The 23,367-nt window shown below is 34.8% G+C and overlaps 1 protein-coding gene across 2 annotated transcripts in view; it reads right to left on the reverse strand.

Moving 5' to 3' along the window:
* VPS13C (vacuolar protein sorting 13 homolog C) overlaps positions 1 to 23,367 on the reverse strand; it is a 174,463-nt gene that overhangs the window by 12,341 nt on the left and 138,755 nt on the right. For both annotated transcript variants that reach the window (XM_045823143.1, XM_045823142.1), the window contains 14 exons: positions 21,252 to 21,393; positions 20,057 to 20,197; positions 18,211 to 18,292; positions 18,030 to 18,099; positions 16,538 to 16,649; positions 16,304 to 16,417; positions 13,491 to 13,630; positions 11,450 to 11,531; positions 10,345 to 10,458; positions 9,085 to 9,160; positions 8,497 to 8,660; positions 7,174 to 7,219; positions 3,824 to 3,947; positions 2,335 to 2,449 (listed from right to left, as the gene is read on the reverse strand). In XM_045823143.1, coding sequence (XP_045679099.1) covers positions 2,335 to 2,449; positions 3,824 to 3,947; positions 7,174 to 7,219; positions 8,497 to 8,660; positions 9,085 to 9,160; positions 10,345 to 10,458; positions 11,450 to 11,531; positions 13,491 to 13,630; positions 16,304 to 16,417; positions 16,538 to 16,649; positions 18,030 to 18,099; positions 18,211 to 18,292; positions 20,057 to 20,197; positions 21,252 to 21,393 — 1,522 coding nt within the window. The remainder of the gene's footprint in view (positions 1 to 2,334; positions 2,450 to 3,823; positions 3,948 to 7,173; positions 7,220 to 8,496; positions 8,661 to 9,084; positions 9,161 to 10,344; positions 10,459 to 11,449; positions 11,532 to 13,490; positions 13,631 to 16,303; positions 16,418 to 16,537; positions 16,650 to 18,029; positions 18,100 to 18,210; positions 18,293 to 20,056; positions 20,198 to 21,251; positions 21,394 to 23,367) is intronic.

Below are 23,367 nucleotides of genomic sequence, written 5' to 3' on the forward strand. Positions count from 1 at the left end.
AATATGCAAACCAAGATGAATATTAAATAAAAACTGGCTATATATATCCCATATACACCTATGTATGTATATATGTGTGTGTCTGTATATATATATACACAAACAAACACACTTATGTAAACAGTAATTATTCTAGGAGAACAGAGGATAAGTAGAAGAGTATATCCTATAAAAACACAGTATTTGATTTAATAACTTTCAAAGCTGAGCATTAAAGAATACAGAGAAATACTCAGAAGAAAAAGAAAATGAAGAAAATCAAAAGATTCCCAAGTAAATTACTTAGAAGGTAGCCATATAACAATAAGGGCTAGGAGAAAAGAATTTTGTACTTTAGTGCTATTTAATAGTTACACATTTTCTTATGCATGGTCACTTAAAGACACCCTTAATTTCTCTTGTATATCCAGCATAGTCTAGATAACCAACACATGTATCATACATAACTGATGATAGCAAGAGGGGGAAGGGATGAAACAGCCTAAATTTCTTGATTCTCCATACCTACCCCTGCCACTCAATGAGAAAAACTACTAAATCCTCTCATTAATGTACAATCATTCTATTTCTTCCAGTAACATTAAGTTAATCAATCTTCTCAAAGGACTTAAAAGCAAAAAAGGTTGGCTTTTAAAAATAAAGATATCTATAAATTCAAGAGCAACATAAGCAGTTTGCCTAATTTACATGTTCAACTTTTATTTACAGTAGCTAAAACTAAAGTGACTTTGAAATTAGCATAACCAACAAGGAGATTCGATTTTTGAAAAGTATAAATGCTAAAGGCTGAGAATGTATGTAACACAATTATTAAATGGTTGCCATTTATCCAGTAAGAGTACCAAGAGTACCAGTAAAAAAGATAGAGATGAAGGGAACATATTCTCAAAATTCATGTGCCAACTCTTATTTGAGGTCTAATGACAGACCCAGAGCAAAGATACTTCAGTTATTAAAGCATATTCCCCCGAAGGGCACACAATGCAGTGCGCAAAGAATGTAAAAACATACACCTGAAATATGTATGGTTTTATGAACAGATGTCACCCCAATAAATTCAATAAAAATAAAAATAATAAAACACATGCCCCAGTTAACATTCTTATAAGCTGGGTAAATTTAGGGTGACTTGTGAAACAAAGTTATGTAATTCCATCATCAAGATTCACAAACAGAAGAACACATAATAGATTGGAATAGTTTGAACGTAATTTTCTTTTTTTTTACTTTATCTGAAATGCACATGAGTACCATGAGAAAGAAAAAAATTTCAAAATGACAGTTAAAGTGTATGCTTCTGAGCTCAATAAAGTTTTTCACCAACTAAATGGAGAAGAGAGTCAATTTCCTGAATCATTTAATCTTTTATATCAATCTCTTACTCCTGTCCTGTGAAGTGTTATCACAAATACCACCATTTTTATTTGTAGTCAAGCCACTACAATAAAAAGTTCAGATAGAGATGAGTGTTGTAAAGAAAACTTCATTAAAATGGAATCTTGATCTAAATAAACCAAAGATAGTCAATTAATACCACAAATTTGTTTTGATTTTTAAGGATGAAATCAAGTAGTAGTATAGGAGACATTTACTCCTGTATTTCCAGTTCTTGCTGTGTAGGCAGAAAAAGAAAGAAAATAAAGTTAGAAGCATGCAGAAAAATAAAATGTAATTATATATAATCAAAACCATAGGCTAATAACAATCAAGAGTCATTCTATTTTAAAGTCAAAGTAAGAAACATTAATAAATTTATTTTGGGGAAAGCTCACCATGGGAGTATATTTATAGAGGTATGTATTATTTAAATATAGTAAAGTTAAAACTGAAATAAAAGCAAAAAAAACTTTTAATTTTTTAAGGTTTGAAAATATTATAACTGCACATAATCTTTTTCTTTCCTCCAGCTTCTGTTCAGTTGAATAAATCTAGATTTACCGAGTAGTTCAAATTAATTTGGTTGAGAGAAAAGGAAGCAGTGAAATTCCAATAATTAGCTACAAAGCAGGAAACCAAAATTAACAATGTTAACTAAACAAACTACTGCACAAGTAGTAATAAAGCCTATGACTTCTTTTAACATTATCCTTTCTGTACAAAAAAAAACCTTTGTTCCTGTACAGAAAAAAAATTACCAGTTATTCCCACTTAGCAGATTACACTAAAATAAAACAAACAAATAAATAATCAAATTCTACTCTACAAACCATGTTCCCTGTGTAATCCCTAAAGAAGTTCATGAATCAGGAACTTTAATAACCACCCATGAAATTCTGACCGCATAAATCTTTAAAATCAAACGTCACTCATGACCATGAAGAACAGAATTTATACCTCAAATAAATCACAGCCCTCGGACGCCTGTCTGTCATAGGGGCGAATGACGCCATCTTCGTGGATCAGGCGAGGGGGGCGGAGCCTAGACACCTCCTCAGTTGACTCTGCTACCCTGTATAAGGCATTGGAATAAGTGTAAGAAAATACGTGAGAATCTTTCAAAATGATACAAATATATATGTTGATTAAATACTGTACTATGTTTAATATAGACACTTTTATTTTATTTGACTTTTTTTTTGAAGGAAATTGGAGGAGCTTGGAGTAAGGCAGACTTGGTTTTAATGCTTTTTGCATTATTTTGGGCAGGTTATTTAAAATTACTGTTTCTATCAAATATTGATATAATATGGAACATAGTACAGTCCTTTAATCAATAAACAAACAAGCAAATAAAATATAACCAGAGACACTGAAATTAACAACAAACTGACAGTAACCAGAGGGGAGGTGGCAGCGGGTAATCGGGGAAAGCGGGGAAGGGTTTTCGGGAACATGTAGGTATAAAGAACATGTGGACAAAACCAAGGAGGGGTGGGATCAAGGATGGGAAGTGGGGATGGCTGGGGTGGGGGGAATAGAGGGGAAAAATGGAGACAACTGTACTTGAACAACAATGTGAAAAATAAATAAGAAAAGAAAAAGAAAGGCAGTGACTAGGTTGTTCCCTCTTTGTGTCCTTAGTATCTAGCACGGTGCCTAGCATATAATAGGGATCAGTAAACGCTGGTCAAAAAAAAGAGAAACTGAGTCATAAAAAAGGTCTCCTCTTACTCCTTTCTGGAGGCACTCTACCTTGTGAACCTATCATAGAGCAGGCAAAATATTTACCCATTTATGTATTCCTAGCAACAATTAGCACATACAAGGGGCAATTAGCACATATGAGGGGGCCCTCCCAAAATATGGAATTATCTTCTGGAGGGTGGGCCCCCTGTAGTACAGGTTTCCCCCGCTTGGTGAGTGTTCTAGGAACCCATCCGTATCAGTGTACCAACAGGCACTATTGTCAGAGGCTGCATTTGGCTTCAGTGAATTATTTTTAAAGACTTAGTGTGTTTGTCCATTTCAAGATGGGTGATTTATGAGCTCAGCTGCCCAGTCCACACTGAGTGTTCAGCAGTTTTTGACCAAAAACGGCACAACTCCCATGTCCCACCTTCCCTATTCACCCTTTCTCATCCTGAGAGACTTTTCTTTTGTTTCCGCAGATGAACAGAGTCCTCAAAGGGAAATGTTTTGCTGGCATGGAAAAGGTGAAACAAAAATGGCAGAAGCACTAAAAGGCATCAAAATCAGGGAGTTCAAAAACTGTTCTGAGCAGTGGGAAAAATGTTCAATAGGTGTATTGCATCAAATGGAGAGTACACTGAAGGTGACTGAAGTTTAAACATGTAAGAATAAATACACAATTGTTTATAAATAAATTCTGGGTGCTTCTGGGTCCCCCCTCACAGACACATACCTTACACATATATTTAATTACCTCTGAATTCCTTGGAAGGTACTGCTGGCCATATCTATGATTCCTCCAGTAGGACCAGCCACGGCACCCACAAGCCCTTTTCCAATTCCTTTAAAGAATCCAGCGGCTCCTTCCTTTTTGGCACCTTCATAAAACCAGATAATGAATGTATAAAGATATTTTTAAATAATCAAGTTTGAACACAATAGAACCCTGAGCCAAATCCCAAACTGTTTTACATAGAAAGCATCTAAAATCTGGCTTTCTAAAGAAGTTAAATTTGACAATAATATAATGAAGAGTGGTTCTCAAAGTGTGTTAAAAATGCAAATTATTAGGTCCATCCCAGACCCACTGAATTAGAAACCCTGGGAGTAGAGTCCAGCGATCTGGGTTCAACAAACTCTCCAGGTAATCCTGGGGCATGCTCAAGTTTTACAACTAGTGATTCAGGAGTTCAGTCAGTACTTATGCCTAGAAGCTCTAAGAGCTGACCAGAAAACACACTTTTTTAAAAACAGATTATAATGGGGGGAAGGGAGAAGGGTTTTCAGGTACATCTATAAAGGTCAGATGGACAAAACCAAAGTGGAGTGGTGGAGGGAAAATGGAGACAACTGTACTTGAAAAACAATTAAAAAAAATTTTTAAGTCTGTTTATTTATTTTTAGAGAGAGGGGAAAGGAATGAGAAAGAGAGGGAGAGAAAATCAATGTGTGGCTGCCTCTTATGTATGCCCCTCACTGGAGACCTGGCCCACAACCCAGGCATGTGCCCTGACTGGGAATGGAACTGGTGACTTTTGGTTCACAAGCTGGCACTCAATCCACTGAGCCACACCAGCCAGGGCAATATATTCTTTTTTTTTATGCTAACCATCAGAAAATTTTTCAAGCAGTGTATTTTTAAAAATATGTATATAAAAACATTATTGAAATACAATTCACATACCATATAATCTACCCATTAAAGTATACAAATTATGGTTTTTAGCATATTCAGAGCTGTATAACCATCACCACAATCAATTTTAGAAAATTCCTATCCTCTCAAAAAGAGACCCTATGTCCATTAGCCATCATCCTGTTGGGAACCGCCCTGACTGGTATCAGAGGCTGAAACCCCCACCTAGCTAAGGCTAAGGGAACGCCCTTGGAACTGTAAGCCGGCAAGGAGATAAAAGCTTATCTTCCTGGCAGGAATGCTGCTTCTGCTGCTTTATTCATAACTGAACCCCCAAAAAGCTTGGTCGGTTAGCCAAAGACAGGTAAGATTCCCCACGGGGGAAACGACCTAAGCCAGGCACGATCACTTTTGGGAGGCCCCCCCAAAAGAAGGACTTGGGGGGCTGCAGCAAAAGGGGGTGATGGACCCTCGCTCCTCGGCTTTGAAATAGCCTGAGTTCTCAGCTTCTGGGAGAAAATCTCCTTATCTCTTGGTTACCTAGTTCCCTTGCTCCACCTAAGCCTAAAACAATGACAGGGTGGTGCAGCTCGGTACTGAGAAGTGCGGATTCCCTGGGTGATCAGGCCTAAGAAAGAACATGTAAATTACTGTGAAACCTCCTTTGTTTAGAATGCTCTCAGTTGAATGAGAAGGGTCTTAGGAGGAAGTTATTTTGTTCCTCAGTCTTACAGCTCTTTGACCCCAACTCAATAGACCAGCAGAGTTCTTTGTTTTCTATAGTTCCTTACTTCCCCCTAATGAGTACTGTACTTTACCTGAATTATTATGCAAAATGAGCCTAATAAAAGCAGGTATGGACGGTAAATCAGCGCGCTCCCCACTAGGGGGGTGGCCATTTCGTCCCTACTTCCCCACAGAAACTAGTTTGTCTCTGTGCATGTGTTGTTTTTTCTCGCGTGTGTTTCGGCGAGCCATCCACAGCGTTCCGTGGTCACTGCTGGCCGGTGACCCACGCGCAACATCATCCCCCATTTTCCCCAGCCCTTCCCCACCCAGTCCTATGCAATTTACCTCCTTCCTCCTACCAGTCGGACACAGACAGCCACTGATCTACTTTCTATCTCTATTGACTTGCCCAGTGTGGACCCTTCCTACAAATGGAATCATACAATATGTAGTATGTTTAATTAGCTTTTTCCACTTACCATCATCATGTCTTCAAGGTTCATCCATCTTGTATGTGTATCAGTACAGATAGTCTCAACTTACAATGGTTCGAATTATGATTTTTGACATTGCAGTGGTACAAAAGCAGTACCCATTCAGTAGAAACTGTACTTCAAATTTTGAAACTGGGTCTTTTCCTGGGCTAGCTATATGCAGTATGATACTGTCTCATGATGCTGGACAGCATCAGTAAGCCACAGCTCCCAGGTAGTCATGCGACCATGTGGATAAACAACCAACATTTTACAATGTACTAGTAAATGCATTCTCACCTATGACATTTTAAATTTAAAATGGGTTTATCAGGATATAACCCCATCATAAGTTGAAGAGCATCTGTACTTGATTTGTTTTTACAGCTGAACAATGTCTCACTGTATAAATGTGCCACATTTCATGTATCCATGTACTCGTTGATGAATATGTGGGTTGCTATTACCTTCTGGCTAAACATATCATGAACATATTTCTGTGAGTATTTAGGTACAAGTTTTTAGTGAACACACGTTTTTAATACTCCAGGATATATAGCTAGGAGTGGAACTGCTGGGTACATATGTATAAATTCTGTATTTATTTCCACTTGTCCCAGTATTGTTTGTTTAAAAGGCTATTCTTTCTTTATGGAATTATCTTGCCGACCTTCTCAAAGATAAATGAACCATTTATGTAAGGTTTTATTTCTGGAATCTCAATTCTACTCCACTGACCTATCTATATGTCTGTCCACATGCTAGTATCACACTGTCTTAGTTACTGTAACTTTACAGTAAGCTTTTAAATTGGATAGTGCAAGTCCTCAACTTTGTTCTGTTTTTTTTCAAGGTTTTTGGGCTATTTGGGGTCCTCTGAGGTCCTGTATAAATCTTAACATCAGCTTGTTAACTTCTGCAGAGAAGCCAATTGGGATTTTTATAGATATTGCACTAAAGTAAAGTGCTTTTTAAAATATGATAAAAATAAGTCAGTAGCTATTGAAGACCCAAAGGAATCTAGTTTATGAGCCTGCTTAAAATAGCATTCAAAGTCTAAACTGCAGTGCACTACTTAACCCCTCCACTTTCTGAGGCAAGTACATTACATTCATTAAACAACAATTTAGGACTATGAACACAAAATTAGTCAGAAGTTCTCCCAGTCAAATACCTGGTAGCAATAAAATCTACTATGTTTACCATGAATGAACTCTTCATGTACAACAGGAAAATTTGCACAACAAGGAAAGATTTTCAACCTACCCTCTACAGGTTTTGTTATTATTCCAGTCACCCCACCAACAACTCCCTGAAAGAGAAATCAATCATGAAGTCAAATCTGAATGGAAGGTGCTTAATTTTAAATCAACCACTAGGGGTCTCTACAGATGTACTAGAGAAGACTAAAAACAGGAGTTACATATCTGATAAAGTGAACATGTACACAAAGGTGAACATTATGATTTTTCAAATTATCACAGCAAATGTTAAATGAAAGCACCTTGTAGAAGTAAAATTTTACAATAGAAATAACAGTAAAGCAGGTGGAAAGATTCTTTTTTGTTATTTCATACAGTATTTTTTGTTTTATTTGTAATTTTATTCTTCAATTACAGTTTACATTCGCTTGATTATTTTGTATTTGTATTAGTTTTGTATTTGTATTTAGAAATCTTGGTTTCTATGTCAGAAAAATGAGTGAGTTGAGCCAAATATTCCTTAATATCTACTTATAATTTTAATGAGATTACTTTCTAACTTGGTGAAAATGTGGAAAATTGACAATGAAGGGACCTCTGAAAGGTAATAAATAATCTGACTCAGGAGACAACATACAAATTACAAATCACTGACACAAGCAGAGCGGTTATAGCTTCCTGAAATTTCTAAAATTAAAATAGTAACATGTTTACACATTCTTAATAACTGTCGAATAATGGAAGTAATTAAAACTACCTGCATATTATATAAACACACAGAAAGAGAACTGAAGGATACAGACCCTAATGAAGAGATCAGATACCCCTGCAAAGAGGTGAAGGGTGATCAAAGAGTACTTACAGCCTTACCTTAATGATTTCATTGCTTATTAAAAATTATGAGTTCTTATAGTTACTTAAAAGGAGAATATTCATATATTAGCTATAATTAAACCATATTCATATATTACATGTATAATTTTTAAAGTACTTAAAAGTAGTGAATGGCAGTTCCTGGTTTATAACCCAACTTTTATACCTTCCTTATAGAATTGTCCATTGATGATGCCCTAAAAAACTCCTCCTCCCCCCCACTTATCAACATTTACTGTATTTCTCTGCTTTATTTCTTCCCCTTCCACATTAGTGCTAACTTGCCATCATAATGGAGTTCTCACTCCAACCCAAGTGTCAAACTAAGTCTGCAATTTAGGGGATAGATCTGATGATGACAATGGGGAACGAGAGCAAAAGGGAAACAGAAAAGTCCACAATGTATCCCTACTGCTACTCTGACAGAACCTGACTCACAAGCAATACTGAGAAAGTATACATTGTAAGGTATATAAAGGTTGAGGGCTTCTTGAAGATTCAGGAGTAGACTTACACGCAGGAAACCCTTTCCTCCTCTGGCCAAGCTGTCTCCAAAATCTTTAGGTTGTCGCCCCATTTCTTCTCTTCTTTTTTGCTGATATTCCTTGTCCAATGTAATTGCTGCCAAACCTTTTCCAACAGAACCAGTGATTCGAGATACAACTCCTGCTGCACCGCCTATCAAAAGGCCCAGAGAGGTCAGTCACATTGTTTCTTGCAAGAGCATTACCACTATACACAGCACAGGACTGCTCTAAACTAACAGCTGCTTAAATGCCTCTTATACACAAAAATGCAAAAATTTATTTTTCTCATTTTCAATTTACCATGAAGAGAAATAAAACTAGTTAAAGTGTCGATACATGGACTGAACAATACAAAGACATATTTAAAAAAGCCAGCAAATCAGTGTTAAATCATTTTCCATTTAAGAACAAGAGAATACATCTTTTAGAAGGGATTATCAATAAAGTGATCACTATAAAATATAGTAATGTTTTTCATAAACAATGCATTCTTAATAATTATAATAAAATATACATATACATACATACATACATACACATATATATATACATACATATATATATATGATACATACCTACTGTGTGTCCAAAGAGACTTCTTACCCCAATCACTAACCCCTCAGCAAATTCTTCAGGGCCTTGTACAGCACCCTAGCCAGAAAAAACAAATTGCTATTTAAAATCTACATAAGTTTAAGACTTTTACTCTAGTATTTCTGAGTTTGCATGAAGATATAGAATCTGTAAAGAGCCATAATGTTGTGATGACACAGTTTTTGCCCTCAATTCCAAATATTGATGGAACACCTACAATTTTTGAAGACACTTCCGACCCATGTGATCTCAATATGCCCTTTAAGATGACAAAAACTGGATAGGAATAAATCACTGGCCTCAGTCACAATCTGAAGTTGGCCTCTCAGCACCAAGTTCCACCAGAACACTAAAGCAAGTCACACTGGTAACAAGACTAACAGCCCACATGGTATTGGCTCCCTTCTGTCATTTACTGCCTCTGCTTTGTCCTTCTAACACCCTCACTGCTTTGGGGTCCTGGATCCTTCAAATGGTGGAGAACAAGTTAAAGTCTTAACATGAAACAAAATCAACTTTTCATGCCCCATTAGCTCCTTCCATAGTGGTAAAACAACCCTGAAATGGTTTTAATCTATGTAGCACTCTTCCTTACAAGTACAATCAAACCCTGGAAAATGTGGACATGTTTTATTGCCCAGACACTAGAAGTGTTCAATTAATTCTAAAACAATCTTTTAATGTCACCTCAAGTAATTTTAAATAAAAATACATAACTGATATATTTAAAACATGTTATTAAACTGTTTGGGGTGACACTGACTAATAAGGTTACGGACAACACCAAAGGGGAGTAGGATCGAGGGTGGGACATGGGGACAGCTGGGGTGGGGGTGTATGTGGGGGGGAATGGAGACGACTGTACTTGAACAACAATAAAAAAATTAATTTAAAAAAAGATTATATAGGTTTCAAGTGTACGATTCCATAGTACATCATCTGTATAATTGCATTATAGTGTGTTCACCACCCAAAGTTAAACCTCCTTCTGTCACCAGATATTTAACTCCCTTTACTCTCATCTACTTCCTCCCACCCTCCTTTCCCTCTGGTAACCACCTTATATATCTATGAGTTTTTTGGTTTTTGTTTGTCTAGTTCATTTGTTGCTTTCTGTTTTATTTTGTTATCTGAATATTATTGTTTCCAGATACAGTTTAAATACAAATTATTTGTAATTAAAAAAAGAGAACATCCATTTTCCTATAACTATACTTAATATAAATAAAAGACCCCGATACCTGGAAGGGTTCATAGAACAAAGCTTCAACTCCTTCAGATAGACCTCTAAGTAATCCAAATGGGTTTCCAAGTACATCCAAGCCCAACACGAGAACATACATCTGTTTCAAGAACTAAGAAAAAGAAATTTAGGTCCTTTACAACTGTTGGAAGAAACAACATTAGGATGCAATAGAAAAAGAGGGAGTGCTGATTAAATTAGGTTGTTAAAGGAATACTATGCTAAATAACCACCACAATGTTCATTAGTTGACCTTTCACAATGTGCCAGGCATTATGCTAGTACTTTACATGGGGCTTTCAAATTAGACAGAACTAGGCTTGAGGCACAGCCCGCTATATAGCAGTTATATAACTTTACACAAGTCATTGAGTCCCTGGAGGCCTCAGTCTTCTCATCTGTAAAATGGGAGGTACATTTTACTGACCTTGCATAACTGCTTATGCATATTAAATGAATATATAATTCAGTAATTGTTATTCAGTTTTAATATTGTTATCACTATTAATATGAAACTACTTAAGGAAATAATAACGAAAACAAGAAACAAACGAATATCTATGCTTATTTGAACATTCAATAACCATAACGTCTATACACACCTTAGAAGAAAGGCCTTTCCAGCAGAGGAAGGAAAGGACATGTCACCCTGGAGTACCATGTTGTAGCAGTGGGGCCCTAGTGCCCTGAAACAACTTCTATGTTTCTGTGCATACGAATTGAACCAAGGATAACTGAGGCATGATGAGGAAGCTGGCTTAGAATTCCTCTGGCAATTCTCCTAGACTATGCTTAGAAACTGCAGTCATTGAAGAAATAAAGGGTAATGACTCCTAAATCACTATTCTTTCCCAAAGTGAGTAAATATATTATATAATTGCAAAGGTAAAAAGGCACCAGAAGAAACTTTTGAAAGTTATGTATAAGAGGAAAGAATTAAAGAAATAGAAACTAATCATTCAAGAAAACTACTAAGTAATGAGATTGCAAATTGAAGTAAATTAGGTAAACATTACTACACACACTGTATAATCATATATAAATGTTTTGTTACACTATTTTATGAAGCATATTCCTTATGAACTATTATGATGGAAAATTACCTGTTCACTATAATGTCTAATAACACTCCACATGAGCTGATCTCTCTTGTAAAACTGGTATCGAATTTCATAATAAGCAAGTCTAGGGAAAGAAAGAGAAATTCAAAAGCATTAGGATTATATTCTGAAAAAAGAAAACAAATTTCAATGATAAATAAATCAATGCTGTTTCTATCACAGTTAGATTTGTACATGTGCCACATATAATTTATTTTTGAGATCTTAATATTATGGTAACAAAATTATTTAAACAGTACATTCTCACAAAAGTCTTTCATAAATACATAACAAGTAAAAAGGTTTGAAAAAGTCAATCATAATTGTACCACATAGTGGATTTTTAAGTTTTTTCTTCTCTTGATTACCACTTTGAATCCTTTTCCTTCCTCTGTAATTTAAAAACATTAATATGCATTTTTACATAAAACATTGTGGATAAATATATCTATTACTCAAAATTCTATATAACCATTTTGTGGAAAGTATCATAACAATGTGCTGTGAAACATTTCTAAACTTTAACATAATAATTAATGTTGCCATGTATATTTTGAATATAACACTTTGGTTAATTTTAAAGGCTTTTGAACAAAATTTCCCCAAAAAGGGTTACTGAGTGAAAGACTAAAAACATTTAAGACTCTGGATATATATCACTTTCAACTCATACAAATATTTTTTTAAGTACCAACTTCTCAGACTCACCCCATCTACTTCTAGGGCTGCTCATACTTTTAAATCTTTTTAGAAAATTTTTATTTATTTTTAGAGAGAGGGGAAGGGAGGGGGAAAAAGGGAGAGACACACCCATGTGGAAGAGAAACATCAATCTGCTGCCTCGTGCATGTTCCTAGCTGGGACTCCGGACCACGACCCAGGCATGTGCCCTGACCTGGAATCAAACCTGCAACCTTGTGATTTGCAGGTCAACACCCAACCCACTGAGCCGCACCAGTCAGTGCTTCTAAATCTTTCATGATTTGCTTTAATTTTCACATATTATTTGGTAAACAATAAAATATAATATTTCAAATCTCTATCAGCCACTGTATCTTCCCTTTTGTGAGTTATGTCTTACTGTCCTCTGGTAATAATATGAAGTCTTTAGTTTTTTCTCATCAATGTTAAGAGTCTTAATCCTTTTTGTCATTATATTTTCCCAATTCTTTTTTGTTTTCATTGATTTTGTTAAAGTGTTTCCATTGCTTAAATTTCCTTTATTCAGAGATTTGATAGCAATTAACTTCTGTTTTTTTTACTCTTTTCAATTTGCATTTATATTTTAATTGAGTTCTATGAAATTTGATAGTGAACGAGTGAGTTGAAAATGATATAAATTATGTTTTTTCTCCAAGTAACTACTTGTTCCAATATTATCAATGAATATTCAATTCCATAAACAGTCATTGACTATACATATCTTTAGCACTTATTAAATACTATAGTATTAGATGTACAAGAAGCTATTATCTACTTTGCCTTATGATTATATTGAATTCTCACTCTGTAGCTACATATTTCTAAATATAATTGTCTTAAAACATGGTCGATATATAATATCTACTGAAATAATTCAATTTTTATTCCAGCCTTGGCTGGTGTGGTACAGTGGGTTAAGTGCCAGACTGCAAACCTAAAGGTCACCAGTTCAATTCCTGGTCAGGGCAAATGTCTGGACTGCCGGTCAGGTGGCTGGCTGGGATCATACAAGAGGCTACCAATCAACGTTTCCCCTACGCACACAAGGATATTTCTCTCCCTCTCTTTCTGCCTCCCTCCCCCTCTCTCTAAAATATACATAAAATCTTTATTCTACATTAATGTATTATCAAGATATTAATACCTGAAGGAAACATAAGATTCTTTATCTTTATGAGTAAAATTAGCATACAAAGAAAATAATTAGGAACCAAACTCTTCAAGAAGTAGCAAGGATTATCATTTTTTAAGGTAACATTCTAGTACAAATGGGGAAAATTAATATCCAGAAACATAACCTCAGTACAAAAGCCTCCCAATGCACTTTTAACATAAACCTTACTTGAATATAAGATCATCCACGTCAGTCAGGGTAGCACCTATGCTTTTCAATAGCAGATTGATGGAGTGAACTGCAATCATTTCTTGTTTTTCTTTGTCTGACTCTTCACCTCCAGAACCCAAAGACAGACTCAAATGCAACTAAAAGAAAAATAATGTTCAATAAGTAAAAGTTAAAAATAAATTTACATATGTAGAAACCAGATCTTTTATTTACTTATTTTTTCTTTAAAAAATTTTTTCTTGAATTTACAGGGATGACATTGGTTAATAAAATTATATAGATTTAGGTTTCAGATATATAATTCTATAATACATAAGAAATCTTTTTTAAATTATAGTTTACTGTTTATGCTATTACAGTTGTCCCAATTTTCCTCCTTTTTTACCTTTTGTATCTTTTAGATTCAGACAAATGTTATATCTTTCATTAGAGTCCTAAAGAAAGCTACTATTTGTTACTCTGCACATAAGTATCATAGAATAGCTCATTCCTAGCTGATGCTTGTATTTTCTTATAAAATAACAAATTAGTCTATTGAAATTTAGAACTATAATTTTATTCAGTGTATGAATATTATTGTGTTTATACGGAGGGGACCAAAACACTTTACAAAGATAGTATAATCACTTTAAGAAGAAAAACACATCAAAAAGCACACAAGTAGATTACCAGTCAAGATAATGAATAATCATTTATTTTCATCCAATTAAGGTAAATAACTTATGACAATAATTAGAACAATTGTTATAATTATAAGTAACAATAACAAGTAACAGTAAGTGACAATTATGGCAACAATTATCAAGCTGCTAAATGAAATTTTAAAGGGGCAGTAATTATGTTTTCAGCTTCCACAGAAGCCCTCCACTTCAGTACTTAAATATGAGACCTTCACATTCCCACTTAGCGTACTCTACTTTATGCTGTATCATTAGCGCAGCAGTGCCAGAAAACACAGGTCAAATTACCCCCTGTGTAAATACAGCAGATTCTCTCCTTTCTCACTCTGCCACTCCCTAGGCATTTAAAAAAAATTCTCACCTGCAAATATGTTTATTGATTTGAGAGACAGAGAGAGAGATGTCGACTGGTTGATTCCCATAGGTGCCCCAACCTGGGATTACCTGCAACCTAGGCATGTGCTCTGACCGGGAATCAAACCCGCAATGTTCTGATGTATGGGATGGTGCTCCAAACAACTGTGCTACCCGGCCAGAGCTCCCTTGGCATTTTACCTAAACAATATAGAACTCAACAGAGCAAACTTGGGGTAAGGCCAGGAAAGCCTGGTTGTTAGGTTTTTTTGTTTGATGTGGACTTTTGCCCAACTGCAGATTGGAGTGTGTTGGGACCCAGGAAAGGTGAGTTTAGGTGGACAGAGATCCAGCCTTTCTCTAGGGCAAAGTCACAATGAAATAAGAAAATAACTATGTACAACCCATGGACATGAACTAAGGCAGGGGGTAATTCTGGAGGGTTGGGGGTACAGAGTGGAGGGGGATTAAAGGGGAAAAATTGGGAAAACTGTAATAGCATAATCAATAAAAAATACTTAAGAAAATTTTAAAAAGAAAATAACTATGGTTCGTGATCTTAGTTATTCAACTTTATGGCACAATTCCCAGAGTGCCTTAAAACATAATTTATCAACCTTTTTTTTTAAGATTTTATTTATTTATTTTTAGAGAGGGAAGGGAAGGAGAAAGAGAGAGAGAGAAACATCAATGTGCGGTTGCTGGGGGTCATGGCCTGCAACCCAGGCATGTACCCTGACTGGGAATCAAACCTGCGATGCTTTGGTTCTCAGCCCATGTTCAATCCACTGAACTACGCCAGCCAGGGCAATTTATCAATCTTTAATACTCCCTTACATTATAAACTCCATGAAGTTACTTTATACCTCTCACAGCAACTCTGATAGTAGACTTTAAATAAATACTTGTTGAAGGTGTTGTTCAATCTCAAAAAAACCTTATTTTCACTTAATTGAGGAGAAATTGTGTATAAACTACAACATAAAACAATATCAATTTTAAACCTAACACTGTAAATGTCTGATACCACCAAACTATTACACCAATTTTAAATAATTCCATTTTATATATCCCTCACTTAGCTAAATGGATTGGAGAGTGCAATTAAAAAATAGTGTGCTGTGAACAATTTTTGAGAATGTAATGGATCATCAATTTTTTAAAGAGTTACTTAATTGTAAATCTGGCCCATTACACAAGTTTAGACCATTATGGTGGATAGCATTTGTGAATTTCCTGAGCAGTCACCTTCCCCTATAAAATCTAAAAAGAACAACAAAAGAAGAAAAGGAAATGGGTTCATAAAGTACAAAATCAGACAAATGAAAGGTATCCAATTTTCTACTCCCTTAGTTACAACCAAATGTTGGAAGGGGTAAAAACACCACATCAACAGTGTAACACCTACTTCAGCATTTTTACATTCTGGTGAGGGCACCCATTATAGCTTTCTGTTTAGACAGTATAGCAGTTACAAAGCGCAACCAAACGTTAAATGTTGTTGAGCACTTCTTTGCTTAATTAAGAAGTGCTTTTGTCAGCTTCTTCCTTGAATAAAGGGGTTATTAATTCAAGGCTAGAGAATGTGCTCTAGTGGTTTCTCTACAAGAACTATGGTTGTACATGTGCTGCAGAGAACTGTCTTAATTATTTCAATTTATCACACAAAATTCTCACTGAATATTTGATGCAACAAATTAAAACCCATGATTGTACACAGACCCTTTAAAAGTCCTACAATTCTGTTAAATGTTCAAAATGATAATTACAACAAACCTTAACAGGAGAAATATGGAAATGTTCAAAGAAACTAAGAATTGACATATCAGTCATTGAAGTCTCCATTAGTTCTGTGTTTAGAGCATCGATATCTTGCTGGATTAACTGTGTCTGAAAAAAATTAAATCAAGAATTTCTATTTTAATTTTTTTCTCTACTACAGTTATTTCAAAGTATTACTAACTTAATTTTTCTAATTTTATAATTTTCCCAAGAAATAAAAATTATTACCCGTTTTCTTTCGGCTTCAGGGTCAGTTGTTGGGGTGAATAGTGCAATTAGAGCTCCCAGAAAGCCCTGATCAACTTTTAAAGCCATTTCCTGAATGAGGACCATAAAATACCTAAGGGGAAAAAATTTTGAAATAAAAAAGTGTTTCTATACAACCTAGTAATTTTCAATGTTTAAACTTTGATTTCGGCCAAAAGCGCCAGTAAGATCTTACTCCTTCATCTCTTAAAAAGTGTTATGTTAACAATTTATTTCCTGGGCACCCTTTCTTAGGCACCTTCTGAAGGATCTGTTCCAAAAAAATTAGGAAATAAACTGAAACAGACAAAGACTTGGAATCAAAGTGGTAAAGAGAACAGCAAAAGAAAGACTTAAGGTTTTAAAGTAAACAGCTCATTTCAGAACCACTGAATAGAGAGTCTACAAAGGAAATCTCTAGAAGAGGTGGTAGGAGGCAAATAGAATTGAAACAGCATCTGACATGTCTGAGCCCTAGGAAAAATACTACTTACTAGACTATGGCAGATACATGGGAGCATGTAGCAATGGGAACACGCAAGACTAAACCAAAAAACAAGATAAATTATTACTGCCATAAAAATTAAAAAGTTGTCTTGTAAGGAAATATATTCATTGATCACTGCTTGGCTTGGCTTAGTAAAGATCAAGATGGTTCTGGAGAGCATTATGATAAGTGAAATCAGGTGGTAAAAGACAAATACCATATGATTTCACCTGTAAATGGAAACTAATCAATAAAACAAACAAGCAAGCACAATATAACCAGAGACATTGATTTAAGGACAAAATGACAGTAACCAGAAGGGAGGTAGGAGGGAGCAATGGGGGGAAAGTGGGGAGGATTTTCAGGAGCATGTATAAAGGACCCATGGACAAGACCGAAGGGGGTTAGGATAAAGGGTGGGAAGTGCGGATGGTTGAGGTGGGGGACAGTGGTGGGAGGAAAACAGAGACAACTGTATTTGAACAACAATAAAAAAAGTTAAAAAAATAAAAATAATAAAAAATAAACAAGATCAAAGTAAATTTAGATTGATTTTTTCCACTTAAGTAAAGATTTCACTAAAGGTAATACTTAGTATTTAAATCCCAAATCCCACATTTATGATATTACAGAACAGACAAATACAAGTAGATGATATAGCATGAATTGTCCAATTTTTAAAGCCCACAGCAACTGCTTTGAAGAACACACCTCACAAACATATATATCATTTATATTTCACTGATTACATGCATACTAGTTGGAGTTACAAAATGAAGAAGGTGGTTGAAGGGATTTTGTACTTTAAAATATATGGAGGCTATTATAAAAATAAGTTTCAACATAGAAAATTACTTGACCAAAAGTGGATTAGTATGCTCAGGTAGAAAATAATTTTTATGTAGAAGTCACTAAAGAGTAAAATTTATTTTCAAAGTAGATTCTCATTTTAAATTCCTTTAGATAAATAGGGGAGTAGTTACTTACTTGAACTGTAAGACTTTACTGTACTCATTAAATCTTGTGATGATGCTCACATCAATGAAAGGTTTAGGTTCTAAGAGGAAGATGGAAAACAAGAAGGCAATCAAGCTTTATGTCAGGTAAAAGTAATATTTACTTAACTTTTATAAATAGGGTATGCCTCAACTTATTTTTTGTTTTTTACCTGAATCCAAAGCAATAGACTTTGGAGGGGCCACAGGATGAAAGACAACAGGGAACATTGTACCTGGTAACTGACTATCAACCTGAAAAAAAAGAACAACTCACTCAGCAAGACTTAAAATAATTTAAACTTTTAGTTTCAGAGACGACATTACAGATGCTACTGATTTCATCATAATTAAGTACCTGTGTGTATATGTGATACTATTAGAAGTTTCACTTTAGAGTTTTATGCTCAAGGAAATAAGAGAAAGACAAATACCATATGATGTCACTTACATGTAGAATACAATGAACAAAATTACTAACAAACAAAATAGAGCTAGACTCATAGATACAGGGAACAGACTGACAGCTGTCAGGGGGCTGAGGGTAGGAGGGCTGGGTGAAAAGGTGAAGGGATTAAGGAAAAAACCCTTACAGACACACAACAGTACGGTGATTACCCAAGGGAAAGCAGAGTGAGGGGAGGCAGGCGAGTGTAAAGGGTAGCTAAATGGTGATGGAAGGAAACTTGACTGGGGGTGGTGAACACACCATATAATATACACATGGTGATCAGAATTATATACAGATACAGAATTATATGCCTGAAACCTATATAATTTTATTAACCAATGTCACCCCAATAAATTCAATAAAAATAAAAGATAAATAAATCCTTATACACCTCAGCAAGGGCAAGCTTTTTTTATATAAAGAAACATATAAATATCCTCATCACTGCATTAACATTGCGCAGCATGTACATAATTAATGGAAATACTTGTACCTATGGATCATGTGAGATTTTATTTTATATAAAAATTTTTTAAATTATTTATTGATTTGAGAGAGAAAGGTGGGGAGGGGGAGTGGGAGGGATAGTGGGGGAGAGAGAGAAAGACAGACAGACAGACATTGACTTGTCTCACTCACACATTCATTGCTTGACTTTATATGTGCCCTGACCAGAGACTAAACCCTCAACCATGGTGCACTGGAACACCACTCTAACCACCTGAACTACCTAGCTAGGGCATCATGTGAGGTTTTAACCATTTATAACTTAAGTAAAGTGTAAATGGAGACTGGATATGAAATCAAAGGAAGGGTGGAAAGAAGAAAAAGAATAAAAATGTCCTAAATAATATTTAGCAGTTAAAAGGAAGAGAGTGAAGGAAGAAAGAAGGGAATAAGCAAACAAGCAGCCAAAACAACCCCCAATAAAGCCCTCTCTCATTCCCAAGGAGAATGACAAAAGAAAACCTGATCTGGGGGCTCCCATGAAAAATTCAAAGGAGTAAAAATAACAACTGCAGTGCAAGGCAATACTGTTGCAGGATAATTAGTCAAATTAAATAATCTTAACAGTGAAAAGGGGTTTGGATTTCAATAGAAGGTCTGTTGAATCCACAGGAGAGGAGAATCCACCTGAGAGGAGACTACATATACAAACAAAAATGTTACAATAGATGTTTGAACTTTGTAAAAAAATTTCATCCCCAAAATTCCCAAAGTGATTTGATACAGATGCTCCTTCACTTACGATGGGGCTATGAGGTTACATCCCAATAAATACCGTAAGTCAAAACTACATTTAATACTATGCTGTGGAGTATCAGCTGTCACCCTTGCAATCGTGTGCCTGACTGGGAGCTGTGGCTTGCTGCTTCTGCCCAGCATCACAGGAGTATTGTACTACATATCGCTACTGTTGGGAAAATAACAGAATTCAAAATTCTAAGTATAGTTTCTACTGAATGCTGATTGCTTTCGCACCACTGTAAAGTCAAAAAATTATAATTCAAACCAACGTAAATCAGGAACTGCCTGTATGTGTACTGAATTGAGGAAGACGATGTTACCTGAAGCCAATACAACCTGGCCCTCAAACTTCTCTGGTGAGGAGACTGCTTAAATTCAATCTGAATTCCTGATAAAAAGTCTCGCTTTATAAGGCATTGAATAGGGTGGCGCATTTCCATTGGAACTTTATCAAAATTGACCTAGGAAAAAAGCACATGTGTTTGTGATGAGTGAGAATTAGCACTGTAGTCCATTTTAAAAACTGATTTTCACAGATTGAAAAGGCAAAATATCTTAATCTCTGTCTTATCAAATTATCTACCTCAGGTAATCTATAGTTGAAATGTCTGAAGAAGAATCATCACTTTTCTACCATAGTTATGAGGAAAGCAAGAAAACAACTGGGGAACTTCTCAATATCATAAATTATACTTAAAATAAGCCATGTTTTGTATTTAAAAAAAAAACCTCAGTAGTACTGGACAATCCTAGGTAATTTTTAAACTTTGTTTTAACAAAGTTAAACCATGAATATTTGATAGTTTATTTTTGTCTGACACTAATTGTACAGTGTTTTTATTTTCCTCTGAGTATGGCTGACATTTACTGGGAAGCAGTGGAGGTGGGGAGCATATCTGGTGCCCAAAGGGAACTCAACCATAAGACATCAAAGACAAAGAGTAACCTAAACTGTGTGACTGAATCGGAACAAGCTTGAAACTGCAGTCAAAATTCTGGGGTCATCTTGGAGCAAAAGCAACTTTCAGAGTCAACACTGTAAAGACTAATGTAGAAAAACCCTTTTATTTGTGGACATCTACCCATGTCCAACTATCATTCACATTTAATAAATTTAATTGAGCCAGTTTTCTATAGGGTTTCCATCATTAAAATATGTAATTTTGTGCAGTCTTTATTAGGCAATGCATATGGATATTATTCGAAATATATGAAGAAGTTTCAAGAAATCTTAAGTTTTCCATAATCTTCCTAAAAGCAAAGCAAATTCCATGAAACTATCTGCCTTATAAATAGAAATTATAAAAATGTATCACAGTATAACTTAATAACAATATATTTTAATTAAAATATACTAATAAATGTTAGTCATGCCATGCCAATCCTACTAATAAACAGTGTTTATTTACTAATAAATTAGCTTCTACAGACTGACTTTTACTTGGACAATGAAATTTTACTTACCACAACCAACAAAACACATATATAAAAAACAAAACAAAAAATTTGACATACCTCAAAATTATTGTCTAGTTTAATCCAGCCATGTTCTCTTTCTACTTGATATTTCTTATAGGATTGTTCCAGTAACATTATCTGCTTTTGACTAAAAGGCTTCCATTTCTGTTTTGGTTTCATCTCCCAAACAACACCAGAACTAAAATAATTCATAAAGAAAATTAAATTAGCAATATATATTTCAGTTTGTGGAACTGACATTCAACTCAAAATTACTGCAACTATCAATCTTCTATAAAAATTGTTATTTATATAAGAGACTTGTTAAACATCAAAGTACACCTGTGTTACACAAGACCATAAAGGAGCAAGGGGAAATGTTTTTCTATCACAAGTTGGCATCAATCAATTTTCACATGTGACAAATATAATTTTTCTTTTGATTTTAACCAACCATTTAAAAATATAAAAAAGTCATTCTTACATCAAGGACTGCACAAAAACAAGTAGCAGGTTAGACAGGCTCATGGGCCATACTATGCTAATTCCTGATTATACTGTTGGCATAATGATAAAATATGACTTCATCATATTTTTATCTATGCAGCTGGTCAGTATGGATAGTGTTTACAATGTCCACACCATATAATGTACTTAGGGAACAAGAGTCAATGAAGGTAATGAATAAAATATCTACTAAAAATCACATAGATCCAACACCAATTCATGGTATAAACTCAGGGCACAAATTAGGACAAAGGGGAACTTTTTCAAGTCGATACAGAAGATCTACAAAAAACCTATGGTTAACTTATATTCAATGGTCAGAAATTAGATGATTTTTGGCTAAAAAAAAGTGAACCTATACACTCTCACCACTTCTATTCAACATTGTGCAAAAATTCCTAGATAATGCAATAAGACAAGAAAATAAAGTAAAAGGTACATAGAATAAGGCAAGAAAATAAAGTAGAAGATGCACAGATTGGGAAGAAAGAAATAAAACTATCTTTGTTCTCAGATAACATGAATGTTTATGCAGAAAATCACAAAGAATCAACCAAAAACTCATATAACTAGTAAGTTTCAAGATATAAGGTTATATACAAAAGTCAATTGCTTTCTTCTCTACCAGCAACAACTGGAACTTAAATAAAAAGCATGATAATGTTTCCATTAATGCCAAAGAAATGAAATACTTCTGTATAAACAAAATTTAACAAATCTGTGCAAGATCTATATGAGGAAAACTATAAAAATCTCCTGAAAGAGATCAAAGATCTAAATAAAGAGAAATATTCATGTACATAAGACTTACTATTGTCAAGATACCACTTCTTCCCAAGTTGACCTATAGATAAAATGCAAACCCAATCAAAATCCCAGCTAATTATTATGTGGATATAAACAAACTGATTCTAAAATTTATATTGAAAGGCAACAGACTCAAAATAGTCAACACAATATTGTGTAAGAAAAGAGTTGGAGGACTGACACTTCCTGACTTCAAGATTGCTGTAACACTACAGTAATCAACAGAGTGTGACATTGGTGAAAGAATAGACACACATCAAGAAAACAGAATAGAGAGTCCAGAAATAGACCCAAACAAATATAATCAACCAACCTTTGAAAAGAAACAAAACCAATTCAATGAAGAAAGGACAGTCTTTTCAATAAATGGTGATAGAACGACTGGACATTCACATGCAAAAAATAAATCTAGACAGAGTTTGCACATTTCACAAATGTTAACTCAAAAAAAATTATAGATCTAAATATTAAACACAAAACTATAAATTCCTAGAAGATAACATAGGAGAGAATCAAAGTGACTTTGAATATGGCAATAACTTTTTTAAAAAAGATTTTATTTATTTATCTCTAGCAAGAGGGGAAAGGAGGGAGAAAGAGAGGAGAGAAACATCAATGTGAGAGAGAAGCATCGATTGGTTACATCTTATATGTACCCTGACTGGGGACCAAACCTGCACCCCAGGCAAGTGCCTTAACCAGGAACCAAACCAGTGACCTTTCACTTTGCCGGACAACTCCCAACCAACTGAGCCACACAGGGTAATAACTTTTAAAATATAACACCAAAAGCACAATCGATGGGAGAAAAATTGATACTGAACTTCATTAAAACTAAAAACTACTGCTCTACAAACGA

This window comes from Phyllostomus hastatus, unplaced genomic scaffold, assembly GCF_019186645.2.
Source record: "Phyllostomus hastatus isolate PE091 unplaced genomic scaffold, TTU_PhHast_1.1 phas_scaffold_501, whole genome shotgun sequence".
Taxonomy (NCBI): Eukaryota; Metazoa; Chordata; class Mammalia; order Chiroptera; family Phyllostomidae; genus Phyllostomus; species Phyllostomus hastatus.